This window comes from Danio rerio, chromosome 17 (genome assembly GCF_049306965.1).
Source record: "Danio rerio strain Tuebingen ecotype United States chromosome 17, GRCz12tu, whole genome shotgun sequence".
In the NCBI taxonomy this organism is placed as follows: domain Eukaryota; kingdom Metazoa; phylum Chordata; class Actinopteri; order Cypriniformes; family Danionidae; genus Danio; species Danio rerio.
In genome coordinates, this window is record NC_133192.1 from 4,535,001 (window position 1) to 4,558,226 (window position 23,226).

The following is a 23,226-nucleotide window of genomic DNA, read 5'->3' on the forward strand; positions in this document are numbered from 1 at the left end:
ATAATTATAAAAATAATAATTATAATAGTAATACTAATAATAATAATAATAGTTATAATGATAATAATAGTAATAATAATAATACTAATAATAATAACAATAGTATTAATAATAATAATAATAATAGTATTAATAATAATAATGATAGTAATAATAATAATAATAATAATAATAATAATAATAATAATAATAGTGATACTAATAATAATAATAATAATAATAATAATAATAGTAATAATATTGATAATACTAATATTAATAATAATATTAATAATAATAATAATAATAATTATAATAATAATGAATTCTTCCGAATTTTTTTACCCTCTTTGGTAAAAAAAGTACAATTGAAAATTCCTAAATATAAACAATAGCCAAATCATAGTTAAATTAATTTAATATGGTCTGTTTTAGGTGCTTTACACCTTTTTATTGCTCATTTTTATTTCAGAAATAAGGTTCAAGATTTGGAATAAAAGTTACCTGTAAACTGTTTTATCTGTTCATAAACAATACAGCAGTGAAAGAAGATTTCTCTTACATCAGATTATAGTCAGATTATACTATAAGCAACAGGCGACAAATGATTCCGTTGGCCTTAAAGCCTTTTTCGATAGGTTATTTTCATTATTATTACGAAAACATACTAAAACGAGAGCGGCGTTCAAAAGAGGATGTGTTGTTTTGCTCCATGGGAGGCAGCATCTGTTGTCTCGTTCCACAAAAGGAACCAAACTTCAGTCACGCACAGACAAACTGTAAACAAAGCAGCATTTAGTATCATCATCACAGTAATTGTCACTCACCACGGAGGGATTCTCTCCTGCAAACATGTCTGTTAATCTAATAATCCACATCATTTGCAAATATTTGAGAAATGTAGTGAAATACAGCCGGCCTCTTTGTGCTCCTTATTGAGTTGACTTTCACATACACTTCACTGCATCACACTCCCGATCTGATTTGCTGCTGAATAACCAATCAGAGCGCTCTCTTCAGCTGATTCTACATGCTGAATCAAGCCCATAAGGCAGTGGTCACCAAACTTGTTCCTGGAGGGCCGGTGTCCTGCAGATTTTAGCTCCAGCCCTAATCAAATACACTTGAACAAGCTAATCAAGCTCTTACTTTGTATACTTGAAACATCCAGGCAGGTGTGTTGAAGCCAGTTGGAGCTAAACCCTGCATGGACACTGGCCCTCCAGGACTGAGATTGGTGACCCCTGTCATAAGTTGACATGTGGACCAAACCAAAACAACTAGCTGAGCTGACGCTGACTAAAGAAGCCAAACATCCGGCCATCAGCTTGGTGTGTTCCGGCCCTTTTTGCTTCTACGCCATCCGCTTTAGACTTTGTGCTTAAATGGTTAAAATAAAGCCCTCAGTGTGGTGCATCTCACCTGAGCTCCGACACTCAGGACATTCATCCTAATTAAACATAATCAATCTATTACCATCTAATGCAGTGCGGTGAGGAAAAGCCATTACCGTGGTGGCCTCGCAAACATGCGTTATTGGTGACAAATGTTTCATCTCCGCCATTACGCCTGAAGACACAGACTCCATCAGTTATGAGCACTCTTGTTTGGCTTCAGCTTTCTGAACTTCCTAATGCGACGTGATATTTAGCTTCATTCTCTACCGACTGCTACGTGACGTTGTTATCGGTGCATTAGCATTACCGTAAGTGGATTTGATCAATTTGGTGCCCGAAATAACGCCGCTGATATGTTCTCGCTGTTAAATGTGCATTGCTGAGTTAATAAAGATTTTTTTTTTTGTCAAGGCAGCATTGCATTTAACATGCCTTCCAGCCAAGAGAGACATTCGGCATATTCATTAGCATCTCATTACAGTTCAGATTTACGTCTGTGTGTTTATGGAGAGAAAAGACTGTTAAATAAGCCTTCTGCAGGTCATCGAGAGGGGATTACTGCAAAATGTCTTTGTACACATGGCATTTTAATGGAAAGAAAAACTATTTCTGAAAGACAAAAAAAAAACTGTAGAAATGATGGCTAGAAATATCAGGGAAGCTAGTTTTACAAAACATAGGAGTGAATGCATTAATGTCAGCTATTGCGCCTATCATTCCCTCTAAGTCTAGGGGAAAACAACATGGACATTAGAGTTGCCCAATTAATCATTAAAAGATCGCGATGTCGATTCGACCCCCTAGACCACAGGTGTCAAACTCAGTTCCAAAAGGGCCGCAGCTCTGCACAGGCCTTCAAGACCAGTGTATTTGGAAATAACTCAGTATTTTGACCACACTTGGTCATTATTGTTCATTTATTCATTTGCTAGAAATTAGAACTGAATTTAGAAATAGTTTTGAAACGAATATTTGCGCTTAACAAACAAAAGTATTTATTTATAGACTAATTGATGTCAGTGTGTAGAGGTTTCCCTATCCAAGAGCGAAAGTGAAAGTAGATCCATTATCTCTCATTCTCACGCAGTAGATGCTCTGTTTAACAGTTTTCTGTTAAAAAACTGTTAACTGTTTGCCTGTAAAATGCTCATTTCTTTTCACTTAGACTTACTTTGCGTCCTGTAAATAGCGAATGCGCTATTGGCGCGACGCAGCTGACTCTTAAAGGGAATTGGAGATGAGACTGTGATTGGTTTATTCTCAAAACACACCTATAACTCATTAAGAAAATAAACTCAACCCTTTTAGACCATGCGCCTTGGCGCAAAGCGTATTTTCCCGTCCATAAATTAGCAAAAATGCGTTCTGACACGCCCTGAAAGCGTTTGCGCCCTGCGTTTTGCGCTCTGCGCATGGACCGTCAAAATAGAGCCCTAAATATGTCATCTTTAGCTGGCAGCTAGCTCTCTGCAACATTGAAGCTAAGCAGGGCTGCGCCCGGTCAGTACCTGGACGGGAGACCAGATGGGAAAGCTATATTGCTGCAGGAAGTGGTTTTAGTTACACCAGCAGGCAGCGCTTACCTGTGGTCTATGTGGGTCCTAACGCCCCAGTATAGTGAAGGGGACTCTATACTGCTCAGTAAGCGCCGTCTTCCAGATGAGTCGTTAATCCGAGGTCCCGACTCTCTGTGATTGTTAAAAATCCCAGGATGTCCTTCGAAAAAAGAGCAAGGGTTTAACCCCGGCATTCTGGCCAAACGTGCTTACTCGCCTCTGTCCATCATGATCTCCTAACTATCCTCATATTATAATTAGCTTCATCACTCTGTCTCCTCTCCACCAATCAGCTGGTGTGTGGTGTGTGGTCTGGTGCAATATAGCTGCCGTTGTGTCATCCAGGTGGATGCTGCGCACTGTTGGTGGATGAGGAGATTCCATCTATGTGTAAAGTGCTTTGTGTGTCTAGAAAAGCAGTATATATAAATTTAAGGAATTATTATATTTATTTTTAAATGTGTCTGATCTTTTACATTGCATAATTTGTACTTTTATTTGTTTAATTAATTAATTAGTTTTAAAGAGTTATAAAAAATGATCTGTTATTTTGAGCTGAAATTATTTTGAGTATAAACTTCACATACACACTAGAGACATTTGAAACCTATTTTACATCTTGTTAAAAGGAGCAGAAAATGTCTCCTTTAATGGCAATGCATAAAGTTAAAGAACACAGACGTAAACATCTCATTTACATATTGACTTTTGATGAACTCTCTGCTGTCTAACCATCTCTGTAATCATGTGTTATGGTTTGTTTGTGTGTCTGTAGATCCTGGCGTCAGACTGGACTCAAGCAGAGGCTAGTTTTCACCTCTGTGAGGTTCTCTTTAAGGTTCATAAGGTACCAACACACATTTATCAGTGTTTTATCTGTTTGTCTGTTAATGTTAGGTCGGTTTACAGTACATGCTGGTGATCACAGCGAATGCGCTTCTCCATTCTGAGGAGGCGAGGTGCACCATGCTTTTTTTGTTGACAAGATAGAAAAAGAAGTGTGCTGTGCTTTTTATGTCGCTAGGCAACCACTGAATCAGCTGCTTTTTGTGCGCGAGCGCTGCTGCTGATATTGTTATTATTGTAATATTTAATATATATAATATTATATAATATTATTATTATACATATAATAATATATAATATTGTGATATTCAGAATTTATGAAGTTAAACAGCTCTGGGTAACTCAAAACACCGACCACTAGTCTATCCTTCATCTTTTAAAGCCTCCATAGTTGTCTTGACAACACAAACACTGCTATCACCTTAACAGAAACCCCGCCTCTGCTTTCATTTTATAGGTTAATAAAAAAGAAGCAATTGGCGTAGTGTTGCTATGAGATACATCTACAGCCTGACGTTAACGAGAACTAATAATTACATTATTTATTAAATTATCCTTTAATTGTATTTACTTAACACCTGTCCTCACTCCAACCCTCATATTAATGTAAAAACAGTCATTATACCAAGTATTATTGATATTATTTATTCAATTGTCCATTAAATTGTATTTTATTAATGTCTACCCTTAACCCAACCCTCACAGTAATGTAAAAACACTAATTATACAGAGTTTTATTTATAATATTTACTAAATTACCTAATAAATGTTATTTTATTAACACCTACCCCTACCCCAAGCCTCACAGTAATGTAAATTAGTAATTTCACAGAGTATTAAACATATTATTTTTTAAATTACCCATTAATTGTATTTTATTAAGGCCTGTCTCTCCCTTAAATGTCACAGTAATACAAAAACAGTAATTATACAGAGTATTATTCATATTATTTATTAAATTACCCAATACATTTTATTTTATTAACACCTACCCCTACCCTAAACCTCACTGTTATGTAAAAATAGTAATTATACCAAGTATTACTCATATTATTTATTACATTTTCCATTAAATTGTATTTTATTAACGCCTGTCCTTACTCCAACCATCACAGTAATGTAGAAACACTAATTATACAATTATTTATATTATTTATTAAATTACCCAATAAAAGTTATTTTATTAACACCTACCCTTACCCCAAGCCTCACAGTAATGTAGAAACACTAATTATACTGAGTATTATTCATATTATTTAGTAAATGTTCCTTTAAATTGTATTTTATTAACACCTGACCTTACTCCACCCCTCACAGTAATGGAAAAACAGTCATTAAAGGGAGTATAATTCATGTTATTTATTAAATTACCCATTAAACTGTATTTTACTATTGTCTGTCCTTACCCCACCCCTAAAAGTAATGTAAATTAGTAATTTCACAGAGTATTATACATATTATTTTTAAAATTAACCATAAATTGTATTTTATTAAGGCCTGTCTCTCCCTTAAATGTCACAGTAATACAAAAACAGTAATTATTCAGAGTATTATCCATATTATTTATTAAATTACCCAATACATTTTATTTTATTAACACCTACCCCTACCCTAAACCTCACTGTTATGTAGAAACAGTAATTATACAGAGTATTACTCATATTATTTATTAAGTTACCCATTGATTGTATTTTATTTATGCCTGCCAATACTCCAACCTTTACAGTAATGTAAAAACAGTTATTATACCAAGTATTATTGATATTATTTAAAAAATTACCCATTAATTGTATTATATTAACACCCACCCCAATCCCAACCTTAAACCCAAACCTCACTTCACTGATTATAATTCATATTATTTATAAAATTACCCTTTAAATTGTATTTTATTACCACCCACACTAACAACAACCCTAAACCCAAACCTCACAGTAATTAGACTACCCTTACCCCAACCCTGAATACAATGTAAACACAGTAATTATACAGAGTATTAGTCATATTATTTATTAAATTACCCATTAATTGTACTTTATTAATGCCTGCCATTACTCTAACCATCACAGTAATGTAAAAACAGCTTTTATACAAAGTTTTATTCATATCATTTGTTAAATAACCCTTAATATTGTATTATATTAACACCCATCCCAACCGTAAACCCAAACCTCACAGTAATTATACAGAGTATTATTCATAATATTTATTAAATTACCTATTAAATATTATTTTATTAACATCTACCTTTACCCCAACCCTCACAGTAATGTAAAAACGACCTGGTTACATACATAACACACGTTCCCCGAATAGGGAATGGAGACTTGTGTCTGTATAAACCAGGGGTGGCCAACCCTGTTCCTGGAGAGCCACCTTCCTGCAGATTTCAGTTGCGACCCATATCAAACACACCTGAACCAATTAGTTTGGACCTGAACAACACGTGATAATTACAGGCAGGTGTGTTTGATATCGGTTGCAACTGAAATCTGCAGGAAGGTGGCTCTCCAGGAACAGGGTTGGCCACCCCTGGTTTATACAGACACAAGTCTCCATTCCCTATTCGGGGAACGTGTGTTATGTATGTAACCAGGACGTTTTTACATTACTGTGAGGGTTGGGGTAAAGGTAGATGTTAATAAAATAATATTTAATAGGTAATTTAATAAATATTATGAATAATACTCTGTATAATCACTGTGAGGTTTGGGTTTACGGTTGGGATGGGTTGGGTTGGGTTGGCCACCCCTGGTATAAACAGACTTTGGGAGTGCTTTAGACGACCAATCACTTCTGAAGATATGAAATTGGGCCAATGAAATGCCAATTGAATTGGCGGAGCTTAGCTCCTCAGCTGAAACTGATGAGCCAATTAGGGCTATATTAGTCGGCTGTGTGAGTTAGCTCGTCAGAATTTTGCTTGCTGAAGAGCCGATCGCTCAGCTCCCAGCTGGAGACTCAGGTGCTGTGGCAGTGGAGACACACGTGGGTTACGTAGGTAACCAGGACGTTCCCCTTCATAAGGGAACTCCTACGTGTGTCTAGACTTTGGGAGACTGTATGGAAAGCGCCACAGCAGCCAAAGCCCGTCGCGCTCCTGATGTGTAGTTTGCCAAGCCAAAGCGTGAGCGCACTGACATCGCCAAGAGCGCAACCTTCCAACGTCCCCTAGGCCCAACATATTACCATTACATTGGAATAAATGTCAATGTTTAATCGGGGGTCGTAAGTGTGCTTTTACCTAGCTATTTTTGGAATTTTTGGATTTTTGGAAATACGACAGTACGTTGGGAAAGCGTCAGTCCCTGCAGGGGGAGGACGCAGCGGAGACCACCTGCTACCCAGAAGGGCAGACCTGATGGTAAAGAGGCATATGGACTAGCCCTAATGAGATGGAGTGTTACATATGATAAGCTGGTTAGTGGTTTAGGGAAGACACGGGACCGCCTAATAAGGGGGAACACACAGTGGTAATAATGCATAAGGCATCACCAGGTGGGGATGCACATAGCTGGCACCGATCCTCAATATGCATGTAGACCAAAACTGGGCGTATCAACTGTATGCCTTTTAGACTTTACCTGCTTTTTCTGCTCAGCCTTGACTTTTTTTATCTGCAAACAGCACATTCAGTGTGGTCAATACTGTAGACTCCTAATAATGAGGCTTTGATTAGCAAAAAAAAATCTAATTCACAAAGAAAAACTGAATGATGTGTTTGTGTTGTGTGTGTTTGTAGCTGTGGATAGCGGAGGACTGCTGGATTCAGACCAAGCTTTATATGGGGCTCCAGCAGGACGGGGAGCTGCGGGACAGTGAACCCTTCTGCTTCAGTGTGCTGCTGGGTCACGGCCAGAGCTTCTGCTTCAGCGTGGAGCTGGGCTCGGACCTGGTGCTGTGGGAGAAAGCCTTCCAGAGAGCCGTCTTCATGGAGGTGCAGAGAGTACGGGTGAGTCCAGAAACATCCACTCACACATTCACACACACTCATACAGTACGGACAATTTAGCCTACTCAATTCACCCGTACCGCATGGCTTTGGACTGTGGGGCAAACCTACGCGAAAGCAGGGAGAACATGCAAACTCCTCACAGAAACGCCTACTGAGCCAAGGCTCGAACCAGCGACCTTCTTGCTGTGAGGCGAGAGCACTACCTACTCCGCCACTGCTCCGCCCGCTATGCAGATGACTTACAATTATATTTTTCTTTTAGCCCTGACAGGCTGAACAAACTGTCTCTCTTGCAGGACTGTTTAGTCTTCATTAACAAATGGATGGCAGACAACTGACTGCAACTGAACCCTGATAAAACAGAAATGTTAATTTTTCACCCCAATGATCAGGCAAGTTTTGGGGGGGTTTGTCATCTTCACATTGCAGTCATATTAGAAATCTTGGAGTCATTTTTGATCGAGCTCTGTGTTTTAATAGCCATGTTAAATCTGTTGTTCGTACATGCTTTTTTTCACCTGAGGAACATCGCAAAAACAAGAGATATTGTGTCAAATGAAGAGATGAAGATGCTTGTCCATGCCTTCATCAGATTGGATTATTGTAATGTTCTGTTCACTTGTGTAGGAAAAAAGGAATTTATTTTTATTACTTTTGTGTCTTTATTTTTTTATTAGAAAAATGTTTAGACTAACAACATATTAATCAATCTTTTCTATTGTATTATAGCACATCTTGACCAGACACACTTCCTCTTATTTTTCTGTGCTGCATACTTTTTAAAAGAAACTGCTGACTAGTGGAAAAAGCAGAATAAGAATAAATTTAGGTTTGTTCCAGACTGCTGTCTAGACATGTCACAAGTTGTCATGATCTTTGTAGAAGTTGTGAAATATATTAAAGATGCTCATAATTGTTCAGTTCCGGTATGCAGAGAAGGGTTGCAGAGAGAGGAAGTATGTCTAGGGCAGGGGTTTTCAAAGTGTGAGGCGCGCCTCCCCTGGGGGGCGCCAGAGCATGTCAGGGGAGGCGCGGGAAAAAATATAAAATAATAAAAATATAATTATTAAGTTTAATTATTATATGTAATTTTTTTATATTTAAACGTTTTAATTAAACCAAGCAAGAAAAATAATACGTCAAATATAAGAAAACCTTTTTTACCCAGAAGGCCATAGCTGTGAATTCGCTTCTGTTTGGCAAGCCCGCTAATACAGGTATATGCCTGCTAATACACTGGATCGGTTTCTGAGACGCCCTGATTCAAAGCTGTAATGAAGTTTACGGCCCTTTGGCCGCCGGGAAGAAGGAGGCGGAGAACCGAAGCAGTTTTAAAGTGATTTATTAATGACAGTGACGGCAGCTCCTCACAGAGGCTGCCGTCTAAACCAAAACAAACGGACGGCAGCTTCTCACAGAGACTGCCGTCAAACTGAAAGCAAAAGTAAAATATGTCCGGGTCCGGTCCTCTCTCGGCTTCCTCTGCCCACGTTCCTCCTTTTATGATCCAGAGCTCCTTCCCTGGGATCTGAGGCAGGTGTGCACCGCAGGTGTATCCACTTACGCGGTGGCCTCACTCCGTTTCCACGGCTCTCGGCCACGCCCCCTCGCCACAAAAGCCTTCAAGTTCAGGGCTTAAACCCAAAAGACGACGATATGATGATCAGTATTTGTGTTTAGGATTTATGTGGACAGGACCAGCTGATGAACCACGACCTTTATGTGTGGTTTGCAAAATATTTTGGCTAATGACAGCATGAGACCCACTAAACTTTGACTGTTTTGACTGGGATGGACAGTTCTTGGATCTGTTCTATTTATATTGAACCATCATCCTAGTTTTAAAAACGTTATATTACAATACTTGTTATTACTCTGTAAATAATTGCACTTTCATGCAAATGATTAAAATAGTGAGTTAACAGTCTGACATCTGTCTGTGTCTTTATATATATATAAATATATATTTATAAATATATATGTGTGTGTGCGTGTGCGTGCGTGTTTAGGAGGAGGGGGGCGACAATGGATAAGTTGTGTCAAAAGGGAGGCCCACTGTCTTAGTCTTTGAAAAACCCTGGTCTAGGGGTTACAAAGAGCCAAGGGACTGCAGAATGACTGATCAGTGACGTTAAACCCAAACTCCACCTGTTATTATCAGTTGTGTATATATGCTGGAGTCAGGAAATGTAAGTTAGTTGCGAACCTCTTGAATGTAATTCTTGTATTGCATGGGGGTAACGTAACCCAGAGCTCTGTCATCGAATTATTCATTTGAATCTAATAAATGACTAATATTTTTGGCATTAAAGAAAACACTCTCCAGACCTTTTCTTATTGAACATGCATGGAATTGGCTTGATATTCCAACAATTGTCTGAACAAATCACATTTGGGGTTTTTAACCGACCCCAGTTGGAGGTCACACATTACACCTGTGCTTAAGGCACTTCACTGGCTTCCTATCAGTTTTAGAGTAAATTTTAAGATTCTGGTCATTACATATAGAGCATGGTCAAGCATCCCTGTATATTCATTTTGAACGAATCTTCAATATGACTCGGGAAGTACGAGTCCTCTCAGGGAGTGATTCGTTTATCCGTGCGTGCGCACATTTGTGCAGGTGGTATCGTTCATTTCAAGTCTTTTGAGTCGTTCATCGCGAAAAGGCAGAAGCCAATCATGCGTTTAGAGCCGGAGAAAGAATTGATCCGCTCATCTCTCGAGTCCTCAATCGGGTTTGAATCATTCGTTCATCCCCGGCCGCTCATATGCGTTTACAGGAAAAAAAATTGATCCGTTCATCTCTCTAGTCCTCTATTGGGTTTGAATCATTCGTTCCTCACGGGCCAATCATACGCGTTTAGAGCTGGAAAAAGAATTTAACCGTTCATCTCTCGAGTCCTCGGGTTTGAGTCATTCTGTCACGAGATGAACAAACGACTCAATAACCAGAAGACTCGAAAGGTGAACTAATCATCATGGCTCCTATTGGCTCAGACTGTGTACATTGACTAAGATTATATTTGACTGGCAGTGTAACGTGAACGAACCACTGACATTTGAAGACATGAAGAGGTGAGCTGAGCAAAGAGACAACAATACCTTTACAGACAAAAGAGCTGGGAAACGTTGAATTATTATTTTCTCCTTCTTATATTCTATTTATGACTTATTTGTCTTGTGAGCAACCTTTTGGGCTAGTTGAAGATGTGTTTGGAAGCAAATCGTAACATTTTAATAATATTTTGGCAAATTGAACCAAATGAACGAAATGACTCAAAGATTCGTTCATCTTGATGAACGAGACTCAAAGATCCGAGTCAGTAAAATGATGCAAACTACCCATCACTCTCATGCAGCCGGTCTCTGAGGTCTTCTGGCAAAGACCTTTTAACCATTTCCAGAACTCGTCTTAAGACTAAAGGGGACCGCGCCTTCTGTGTGGTGACCCCACGGCTCTGGAACTCTCTCCCGATAGCACTGAGAACTCTGGGATCAGTTGAACTTTTTGGTCAAGCTTTTAATTAACAGTAATAGTGTTTCTGTATTTGATTTTTAAAATTTGTTTTAATGTTTTAACATGTTTTTCTTTTATTGTCATGTGATCTTTTACTTGTTTTCTCTTATTGTAAAGCACTTTGTGACTCGATGTGTGGAAAATGTGCTTTATAAATAAACCTTGGTCCCACTTTATATTAAGTGTCCCTAACTACTATGTACTTACATCAAAAAAATAACTACAGTGTACTTACTGTGTTTATAATGTATTAGAGAACACTTGTGGTGCTTTTGAGTTGGGATAGAGGTTGGGTTATGGACAGGTTTGGTGGTATGGGTAGGTTTAAGGGTGGGTTAAGGTGTAAGGGATGGTCAACAGTGTATTTACAAATGTAATTACAAAAGTTAATTATAGATGTAATTAAATATATGCATTTAATCAAGCATAAGTACAGAGTAAATACATGTATTTACACAATAAGTACATTGTAACAAACTATGAATTCCTATGTAAGTACATATTAGTTAAGGCCACTTAATATAAAGTGGGACCTAAACCTTTACTTACTTACTTACTTACATAATTTGTAATCTCCAGAAACATATACAGGAGTATGTTTTCAGTATGAGCTTGTGTTTATATTTATACAATAGGTTCTCTTTAAACAAGTGAATGCCTGAACACAATCATTACATTACAGTAATACAAATAAAGCAGCATTTGTACGCTTAGCTTGCATTACAGTAACAACAAAGTGCCTCATAATTTCAAACGCATCCCGTCAATCAGCATTACAGCTTTAAAGTGACACCAGAAGAGATTCAACACAAAAGAAAACCAGCGTATGACAAGTGAAGCATTGATTTCTGCATCTGTCAGCAGGGCGTGCGTGGCCGTGTCTGATTTGTGCGTTTCAAATGTTATTACTGCTTTAATTAAATTCCTCAGAGTCTGTGTGTGTGTTTTTTTTCCTGTGAAACCTCTCCTCGCTGAGCCGTTAAATTACCTAAAGGTCTGCCGCATCTCTGCCGCCGCAATGAACTCCTGCAGGGCGCCTATTATGAAGTATATGCTAACATAAGTTCATGGGATGAAGGGGATTTAAGGCTCAGCGGCTCCGGAGACTTGCGTTACTCACATTTAAGTCGTCTTAAACACCACCCGGGGGTCAAATGCGGTGCTGCGGATGTATAAACGGCCCTGTGACACACACAGATCTCCAATCTGCAAGTGTGCATTACTGTGAGATGTTTATTTATGGCTCATGAGCATTATGTAGCGTTAGCGCTCTGCTGGCGGTGTTTAATCAAGGCTGATTCGCTCATATTTTGGCTTAGCGGAGCAGATTAGTGGCTCTCTGGATATCATAGTTCATGAAAGACATCATCTAACATGGTGATAACGCTTTATTTGAGGGTAATTGAGAGTGTAAAGGTCACAAATAGAAATGCTTCAATGGTGACGTGCTGGCGAGTTATGGCAGAGGTGTTTACTGTGTGTCTATTTGATCTTTATTTCCAGGCCGGATTTAAATGGCTTTTTTATGCTTTTGAAAAGAGCCTAGTGAGCGAGACAGAGTGTGAGGTGTGTGTGTGCAGGGTTCAAGTGCTCAAAGTGAGACCATGAGAGGGACTTTAATGCTCAATTTTGAGTTTACAGCTCATGTGGTACTGTACTTTTTTAGATTTTGGAGTTTACATCTGAACGTTTTTACTTCATCGAACTTAAAAGGCCATGAAACCCATTTTTGACCACGTGCTGATTAACGCTGATTCCGCCATTTTGGAGTAAAAGCGATGGGCCTACCATTGGATCTTATTGCTGTCGCGATGGCGAGCAGCTGCTTTGTTTTTTATTTATTTATTTAAAAAGCGCATTAAAGCTAAGATATAACTTGAAAGATGACAATACAGCACTTACTATCACAATCATCAGCACTTTTAATAGTTTATTTTACAGACTTATAGGGCCCTATCATACACCCGGCGCAGTGTGGCGCAAGACGAGGCGCAGTAGTCTTTTGGTAGTTTCAGCTTGGCGCAAGAGTGGTTTTGAGGCGTTGCGCTACGCTGTTTAAATAGAAAATGCATTAGCGCTCATTTTTGCGCCCATAGGCGTTCTGGTGTAAAAAATAAGGTGTTTTGAGGCGGACAGCTGGTGTGTTGCTATTTTGAGAAACTAAAATAGATTTTTCATTAGACCAAAACTAACCCGGTCTAAACTCCGGCGCAGAGTTGCGTCTCGCTTACACACTGCTTAATACGCACAAGAGAGCAATAGGCAAATATCTTTACATATGAAAAAATTTCAATATTAAGGATATATATAGGATATAATAAGAATAGATATAGAATATAAATATAAAGGATTAAAATATTACAAAACATATTATTTTCTAGCCTACATAAATATGAAAAATCCCTGCTTTTATGTCTTCTTCATCTCGGGAGGCTTTTTCAGTTCATTCATAACAATTTGCTTTTGTATAATGTTATTATTATTAGCAGTATTATTTATTATATCCATATTTATATTTGTTTTATTAAAAACAAGCTTAGATTTGCCCACCTGTCAGGTTTTAGACCATATGGGGCACAGCATGTGTTTTAGGATATAACTCAGGTTTTTGAGCAAATTTTGCTATTATTATTCATTTATTTGTTTGCTGGAAATTAGAACTGAATTTAGAAATAGTTTTGAAACGAATATTTGTACTTAACAAACAAAAGTATTTATTTATAGACTAATTGATGTCTGTGCGTAAAGGTTTCCCTATCCAAGAGCGAATGTGAAAGTAGTTCCATTATCTCTCATTCTCACGCAGTAGATGCTCTGTTTAACAGTTTTCTGTTAAAAAACTGTCAACTGTTTACTGTTTGCTTGTGAAATGCTCATTTTTTCCACTTAGACTTACTTTGCGTCCTGTAAATAGCGAATGCGCTCTTGGCACGACGCAGCTGACCCTTAAAGGGAATGGAAGATGAGACTGTAGTTGGTTTATTCTTAAAACACACCTATAACTCATTAAGAAAATAAACTCAACCCTTTTAGACCATGCGCCGAAGCGCAAGGCAGATTTCCTGTCCTTAAATTAGCAAAAATGCATCCTGACACGCCCTGAAAGCGTTTGCGCCCTGCGTTTTGTGCTTTGCACATGGACCGTCAAAATAGAGCCCATAGTATGCTGTTGTTCTATTGGAGTTTTCATTCCAAAATGGCTGCCGCGCCCTCTTGTGGCTGTTTCCCAAATCGCGCTAGAGTGTTGCCTCTTTGGTGATTCTATGCTCTTTGATACGAGTGACATGTCTTGTGTATTCCAGTTCTTGACATTATGCTCTGTGTGTGTCTGTTAGAGAGCCACAAAACGAACCATATATGGTCAATTATGGACTTTTTATGGAGTAATAAATGAGCTTATAAAATAGTTTTTTTAAACTTACCTAGGCCATAAACCTACTATGTAGAAATCAGAGAACATCTTAACTTCTTAAACCAATTCAGTATATGACACATTTTTTTAAATTTTGCAGCAATGGCTGAGTCTGAATGCACAGTAACAAAGTAATTGCAAAATTCTACTTAACAATTCAGACTTTTTAATGCATGAACAATGCATAAATTAAATAAATATATAGCATGTCTGTGTTTAGTCAGTGGTGATTTGCTCATATTTTAGAGCAGATTATTGCCTCTCTGAATGTCATATTTCATGCAAGACCTCAGAATCCTCATTTAACACATTTTATTTGATGCTAATTGGGGGAGTAAAGGCCACAGAACGGTGTAATAGAAATGCTCGTGGTGACATGCTGCCAAATTATGACAGCAAAATGTACAGCGTGTCCAGTTGATCTTTACTTCGAGGGCGGATTTCAAATGGTGTTGTTCATGTCCTTGAAGAGCGCAGCATGAACGAGACAGACTGTGATGTTTGAGTTGATTAATGAACACTCACATTCAAACCAAAAAAATATTACAGCCTGTGAGCACGGCTAATGTGATTAATTTGACCTTTACATCTGCACAATATGAGAAAAAAAATTAGATATTTTGGTTTCTGCGAAATATATCAAATTATTGTCTCTCCATCCAACATGTGAAAGGGATTTATTTATTCAGCAGAACATTCAACTTATAATAATGATGATTGCTGTTTTGAAATCACATGTCTCTGTTTGTAAATGTAAAACACTTCTGTTTAGCTGTGTCTGTACTGAATGAGCAGTGTGCTACGTCTGACAGATTGCACTATTATGTCTCTGTTTTCTTTTTCATTCTTTTATCCCTCTCAGGATCAACTTAAGTTTTAGAAACAGGAAAAATCTGATATTTAGGGAAAATTGTCATATGGATTTTTTTTAGAGAGACCTTCACATGCAAGGCATTCTGGGATGTTGCAGATTTGCAACATTGGCCCAGTGTGGTAGTAGAATAATCATATTCAGTCGACACTGATGACTGAATACAGGCCTGGATTGGCTAATCAGGAGGACCGGGAGAATTCCCGGTGGGCCGGTCCGTTTTTTGGCTGCGAGGGCCGGTGTCCCTAGCTCCAGAATCTGTTGCTCTCAGCAGTCACACTTTTAAAATTTATTTATTTACTTGACCGCAGCCTTTTTATTCATAATTTTACCGCAACTCTTCCCTTTTTATGTATTTTCTCGCAGCCTGACCAAGATGTTTTTTTATTTAATAATAAATGTAATAATTTAATTCATTTTAATTTTAAAGATGACTGAGGGATATATATATATATATATATATATATATATATATATATATATATATATATATATATATATATATATATATATATATATATGGGTTAATAAGATGAAATAGGCAGGTTAGGGTAATGAGGCAAGTTATTCTATAAAGATTGGTTTGTTCTGTACACTATCAAAAAAAAAAAAAACAGCTTAAAGGGGGTAATAATTTTGTCCCAAAAATAGTTTTTAAAAAATCAAAACTGCTTTTATTCTAGCCAAAATAAAACAAATAAGACTTTATCCAGAAGAAAATATATTATCAGACATACTGTGAAAATTTCCTTGCTCTGTTAAACATCATTTGGGAAATATTTAGGGCTAATAATTCTGACTTCAACTGTATATATATATATATATATATATATATATATATATATATATATATATATATATATATATATATATATATATATATATATATATATATATATATATATATATATATATATATATATATATATCTAATTTGTATCTGATTTATATATATAAATATATGATTTATTTATTAATATAATTTATATATATATAAATTTATATATAAAAAATATATTTATATATATATATATATATATATATATATATATATATGCATACATAAAGTATGCTAAAGTATAATATGGTAATTGATTACTATTAGTTCATGGTAGTTATTAATGATATTACATTAGGGTGTAACTCATTAGTGAAGAGTTGTAAATATATATACAATATAATGCTTATTGCAAAGTATTTCCCTTTACTATAAATTACTATAGTATTTTAATTGTGTATCACCTGCTTTTATTGGATTTTTAGTTTTTGCTGTTATATGATATAATATGTTTCTGTTTGGTAAAGCATATTATTTACTCTAAATAACTGAACTAAATTATGTTTCATTAACAGTTTTTTTGATCACTAAGATATGATTGACTTGGATTTAAGTTGCTTCGATTTAAAAATGAAAATTGTAAAAATAGCTTAGACGCAGCTACGATGCTTTTGCCAAGTAATTTTTAGCTTAGCTTGTTACATTTCCAAGAGGGTAGCTTTTAGTGTAGTTAAGCTACATTTTAAGTAGAGTAGCTAATAGCTTAGCTCACTACATTTTTTGAGTAGCTTGCCCAACACTACCACCACAGCAAAGGAACATCCTATCTTACTGTGGCTCAACACCTACTCTGCAGGCAGATGTGATGTGGGTGTTTAAAACAATCTCTGAGCACCACTCTTTCACATCCAATGAGAACATTACAGAGATTTTTAAAACCATGTTTCCTGACGCTGAGGTTGCAGTTACATTCTTGTGCAGAAGCACCAAAACTGCATATATTATTTAATTCAGATCCCTTTATTACTAAAGATCTGACTGACCAGGTCAATAAGGCCAACGGGTTTGTGTTCATGTTTGACCTTCATAATCACTACTGGGTGGACGACCACACTGATGTGTATGTATTAAATATAACTGAAAATTGAAATGAAATGCTTTATATAATTCAAGTAGCCCACTTGTACATTATTATTTAGGGTTCAAACTTTATACAGATTTGACATTTTTCCCTCATACTTCTGTCGGAATGAGTACAAAGTTGGCATTGAATTTAATTTGATATGGCATTGAAAAGGTCTTAAAAAGCCTTGAATTTCATTTGAAGGATCCTGAGGGTACCCTGTAATAAATGAAACTCAAAACAATTATGATTTCTTGTGCGGCCCGCTATTGATCTACGGACCAATACTGGTCTGCGGCCTGTTGGTTGAGGATCACTAATATAGCAGATTTTTGAATAGGTTGATAACTTTGAGCATTTATGCAAGTACAAATTCCTTTATTTAATTTAAAACTTTTCTGATAATGATACTTTTCATGTTCACTAATGCATTTCTGAATCCATCCTTATTGACAGTAAGTCATCGAATTAAACGCAACTTGAAATGCCTTTAGAAACCAACAGAGAACTTGCATGACTTTTTTAACAGCTGCTATTTAGCAGAAGCAGCAGATCTTTTACTGTGAATTCATTAAGGCCATTTGATTCATTAAAGCGATTCATTAAGGTCATCGAAGCGTTTTCCATGAAAAACGTGTATGCTTCATTGCATCTCAGTGAACGTATATTCAAGGATTTTGAAGCTTGTGCTTCATTTTATTATTATTTTTGTCTGGTTCGTTGAAAGCAGCGGGTCAGAAAGCAGCCCTGAGCCCACGAGCTGCTGTTCACTAGCCTTAACCAGACATTTATAAATAATACAAAGGAGCGAAGCTGTCAGACACTATCTAAATCACTGCATTGCTGAGATACAGAAAGGGCAAAGATGCGCAGCTCCCAAACAAGGAAGTGCACTGATTATCTGCCACTGGCCGTCCTGAAGGCTGACCGCACCGATGCAGACCCCCTAAAGCTGCACGCTTTTATTATCAGATTTTAGAATCAGTTTGTATCCAGCGCAGTCATGTGAGAGAGTCAGCGGGAGTTCAGGATCTGCACTATTTTGGCTTCAGTACGTTGCGTTCTTGTGGAACTTGTGGAAGAGATGCAATATCCACTGAATCTGATATTCTTTCAGAGTTTTAAAGGAGATTTTCTTGCTTTCGCCTCATTTGTGTTGCCAGATCAATTGGTGCTTCTTTATAATTCTGTTGCATCTTGCAGTTGTCACTATTTAGACTTCAACAGAGTGTCAAAATCTTAATGGTTCTGTGGGTCTGGTCTCTCCAATCTGAGCTTTATTTAGTTTTTTCTGTATTGGATTCAGGTCAGGTAATTGGCTGGGCCATTTTACAGCTTGATTTTCTTTCTCTGAAAGCATCTTAGAGTCTCCTTGGCTGTGTTTTGGATCATCGTCTTGCTGAAACGTCCACCCTGGGTTAATCTTCATCCTCCTGCTAATGTAGATGTTAAACTGAAGCAGCTGATATTCATTTACACTGAGGAAGAGCAGAGGCTTGCTGAAGAACTACTCAGAGATTTCAGCTGCTGTCTGGGCTGTCGCTGCCGAGCTACACCTCCCTTTCTTCATGTGTTCAATACTTTTTCCCTGCATCATTTCATTTGATCACACATAACTTAATTTGTAAACTAATTATATTATTAGTATTATTATTTATATAATACCTAAATTATTATGATATTGATATTTGTTATTAATGATATTTGTTGTTATTTGTTATTTACTGTTTTTCTTAGTTGTTTGCACACAATTACTTGTACTTCAGACACGATAGCTATGTTTCCATTCAAAAATGCGAATAAACTTTATGCACAAAACTGGATTATCGCATTAAAGTTGTGCGAATGAAGCGGAGTTTCCATCCAACGAGTCAAAGCGAACAAAATCGTCACTTTCTGATTAACTGGCGCCAAATATCAACAGTAAAACCTGCATTTGCCGCAGTAGGAGAAGCTGCATCAATCTTTTCTAAATGAATGCGCCTCAGAAGACAATCCTGACAAGCAGTGAGCGCACAGTGGCGTTTGAAGGTGTCAGACGTGGAGCACAGGCGCTCTTGATTCTGGAGGTCATTAATAATATAATAACACTAATACTGAAACGGTAAGGCGTTTTATTATGACCAAAACAACATTTCAGATGTTTTATAATGTGCTCAGCCTGACGTTTTGTCCATTCACACACATTTTAAGCATCACATGATCTCTTTTAACAAAATCACATGACCTTTTTTAATGCGCATGCTGGAGTCTGTGCGGTAAAAGTGTTTCTATCGCAGTTTATGCGCAGCTTTTCTTATCGAATAAAAGGTTTATCCTACTCAGTTAGGCGTATACGTTTTTTTATGTGCATTTTCTAAATTTATGCTCATCATGGCCATCAACTGGATTGTTATGCGATATGCAAACTGTGCATAAAATAGGTGGATAAAAACATAGCTAATGACTACAACATATAAGTGATGCACAAACCCCCTGAACCAATTCTGCTAAACTACAAGCACAATTCCTGCTTTACACTCAAATTGCAGGTGTAAAACACACTTTTTCAAATCAAAACACACAGTTCTCTGCATTTGTCACAACTTTCATGCAGAAATCTCTTGTTTTCACAAGGAACACACTGTCATTCACAATTGTGAAGTCAGCTGCCCTATACTTTGCATACTAACTCATCACACAGGTAAACACCTGTCACACAGAGTTGCAATGTAGATATCAGAGCTCATCTGGTTCATAACTGGTTCGCTGCCCACCCACGATTTTTAGTTGTTTGTCTTCCTCCATATTCTCCATTTCTCAAACCTGTTGAGGATTTTTTTCTGCTTGGGGATGGAAAGTGTATGACCGAAATCCACACACACACACACACACACACACACACACACACACACACACACACACACACACGTATACCCCTTCTCCAAGCTATAGCAGTTGAGGCTTTTCATGGCTGGATTCGCCATGCAAGGTGACGTTTCCCCCACTGCATGGCCAGAGCAAAACAGAACAGAGGAGGCAGTTTAGCTGTTTTTGTTTTTACTGTAACTGTCTTCTGTAACTTCTGTTGATGTTGTAAGTTCTACTGTACTTCTGTTGATGGTACATGTAGACCAGTGGTTCTCAAACTTTTTTCACCAAGTACCACCTTAGAAAAAAATTGTCTCTCCAAGTACCACCTTACGACGCTATTTTTTAACCAGTATTAAAAAAATAGCGTTGTGGGCCTAATTAAGCAGCTACAGGTGTGCACAGTTTAAAAACGATGCAGATTAATTCCTATTATTAAGAATATGTATTATTGTCAGTCACTTTAAACATTTTAAATAGTCTGAACATTAATTGTGCTTGCAGGTAAAAAAAAAAAAAAAAACGTTTTAATTAAAATGTGCTTTTAAAGGTTCATTAAAAATGGCGCTGTTCTTAAAAAGTAAAAAGAAAACTGCTGCACTTAAATCTAAAGTATTCATAATAGCCTATTCATCAAAAGCTGGAAATGTTGCTTGGACCTCATAAATATAGGCTATATGTCATATTCATACACTTTTAGACAAATCTTGAAATGTTAAATGTACATATGACAGGGTTCATACAGGCACAGCCTAATGAAAATCAATTCCAGCACCTATTTTTTTTCCAAGACTGACATGCTATGTATTGAAGACCTGAAATGTATTGTCAGCAACCCATAAAACATTGCACAGGAAAAGATACACATAAAAACCATTAATAATAATAATAATAATATTTATTAATCATATATTAATAATATAATAAACCTGCACTTAATGCTTGTGAAATCTTTTTTGTACTCAAGGAAAAATACTATTACACTGCTAAAATTACACAAATTTTAGTAAATAATACTAATATTAAGTAAAAGTACAAAGTACTCTTTTAAAAAGTACTAGTTGGTTACTTTTAAAAAAAAATTATCAGATTTTCATTATGAAATCACTTTTTTTTTAAGTGTAAACCTGATTGAATGGTTTAATTGCTTAAATCTCAAAGCTACATGTATAGGAATTTGCACTAACAAAGGAAGTATGGTCGATTTTTCCTTTCATGACAATTAATCTTTTTCAATAGCACTGGCAAAACTACCACATAAACTTTAAGGCCATAGAGACACTTTTTGCCCATTTTTTAAACAATATTTTCAAGCTTTGAAAGGTTTAATTAAAGTATATGGTAAAAAATATTTAAATTTAGCCTTTTATTTACATATTTTACACTATTTTTCTTTACAATATGGCAAATTTGTTTCTTAAATAGCTGTACATCACATGTAGATTTTATTTTACACTTGATCTTAATCTAAAATACAAAAAAAAATACAAGTACACTGTCAGTAAAAAAATAAAACAAATGACTTCATTTTACTTGAAAAATACTAAATTAAGTCAAGGAATAAAGATAAATTATATCTGCTTTAATAGTGGAGAGATCGCGATTGTATTCAATCTGAGCACACAGGCGATAATGAGAGGACTTGCAGTTCATTTGAAAAAAGCCTATTTAAGAGCTAGCATATCTGTTTTAGCGATTTGCGTACATGAATGCGCTCTCTCGTGTTAAAATAAAGCACTCGCCACATTTGCAGAAATGAGTAATTGCGCAATACCTTCATTCCCGCGCCGCCATTCAGAATGTATTTAGAGGAGCGACAGGTCAGAGGCGAGTCGACTGGCTGTCGGAGAGCGAAACGTGTATGTAGATCATCAAAAAGGAAGGAAATATGTCCGCGGTTTAATTACTCTGCTAGACATCTCTATTGTGAAAACATCCGAGAAGCATTATTCTAACAAAACTTTTGTTTTTAAGTTGTTTTCACTGTCTCTGCAACACAGAAAGCCTTTGTCCCGCCCTTACGTTTCACGCAACTAGAAAAGGTCGACTGTGATTGGCTACTTTTCATGTCAGTCAAATCACGCTTCAGAATCAATTCTTAAACTTCGGAAACTGATTTTCAGCAGCTTATGTCACAAAGCACTAAAGTAAACACTCTAAGCACAGCGTTGTGATCGTACGCTTCACAAAACAGCCAATGTTGATCACATCGATGTTATATTACGCATCAATGGATTAAAAGTGTTAATTGTTTCTTTCATTATTTGGCGATTCCTCCGCGTACCACAAGGAGGAAGCCCGCGTACCACTAGTGGTACGCGTACCACAGTTTGAGAACCACTGATGTAGACCACATTATGTGCAACTGTGTGTTGGCTGGGATGAACACTGTGTACACTGTTCTTGTGGGTAAAATGCAGTAAAAATATTTGGTATTTGTGTGTTTTGTATAAAAACAATATTGTTAAATATTTTACAATGCACTTCTGTAGGCCTGTACTGTCTGTAGTAAAGTGTAACACTGAACTAAAAAAGACTTACAGTAAGTCATGATGATGAATGGAGAAGAAGTGGTCATGGTGTTTTACATTAAGCACATCAGTGATCAACTGTTCTTATAAATGTCTATTCAGGTGATGCTTTGTGTGTGTCATTTGAAAACAAAAGACCGTTTTGAGAAGAAATCTCACTGTTTTGAGCTTAGAGTTTCATTTTGCAGAAGAATTGAAGAGTTTTGTCTAATGTGTGTGTGTGTGTGTGTGTGTGTGTGTTTTGTGTGTAGAGTTCTGACAATATGAGACCTGCTTTCAGAAAATGTGAGTAAACAATTGGAAAGAACTGTAATCATTACACAACGAACAACATAATGCAAAATACAGAACTCAGTGTGAATCAGTTGCTTGCCATTGTAGCCTACTGCCAATGTCATTTGTTGTCTT

The 23,226-nt window shown here is 36.7% G+C and overlaps 1 protein-coding gene across 8 annotated transcripts in view; it reads left to right on the top strand.

The window, feature by feature from the left end:
- The window catches only part of sntg2 (syntrophin, gamma 2), a 200,894-nt gene that overhangs the window by 149,332 nt on the left and 28,336 nt on the right, over nt 1-23,226 (top strand). For 7 of the 8 annotated variants that reach the window (XM_073927412.1, XM_073927413.1, XM_073927416.1 and 4 more), the window contains 2 exons: nt 3,708-3,779; nt 7,521-7,730. In XM_073927412.1, coding sequence (XP_073783513.1) covers nt 3,708-3,779; nt 7,521-7,730 — 282 coding nt within the window. 8 annotated transcript variants of the gene reach the window in all.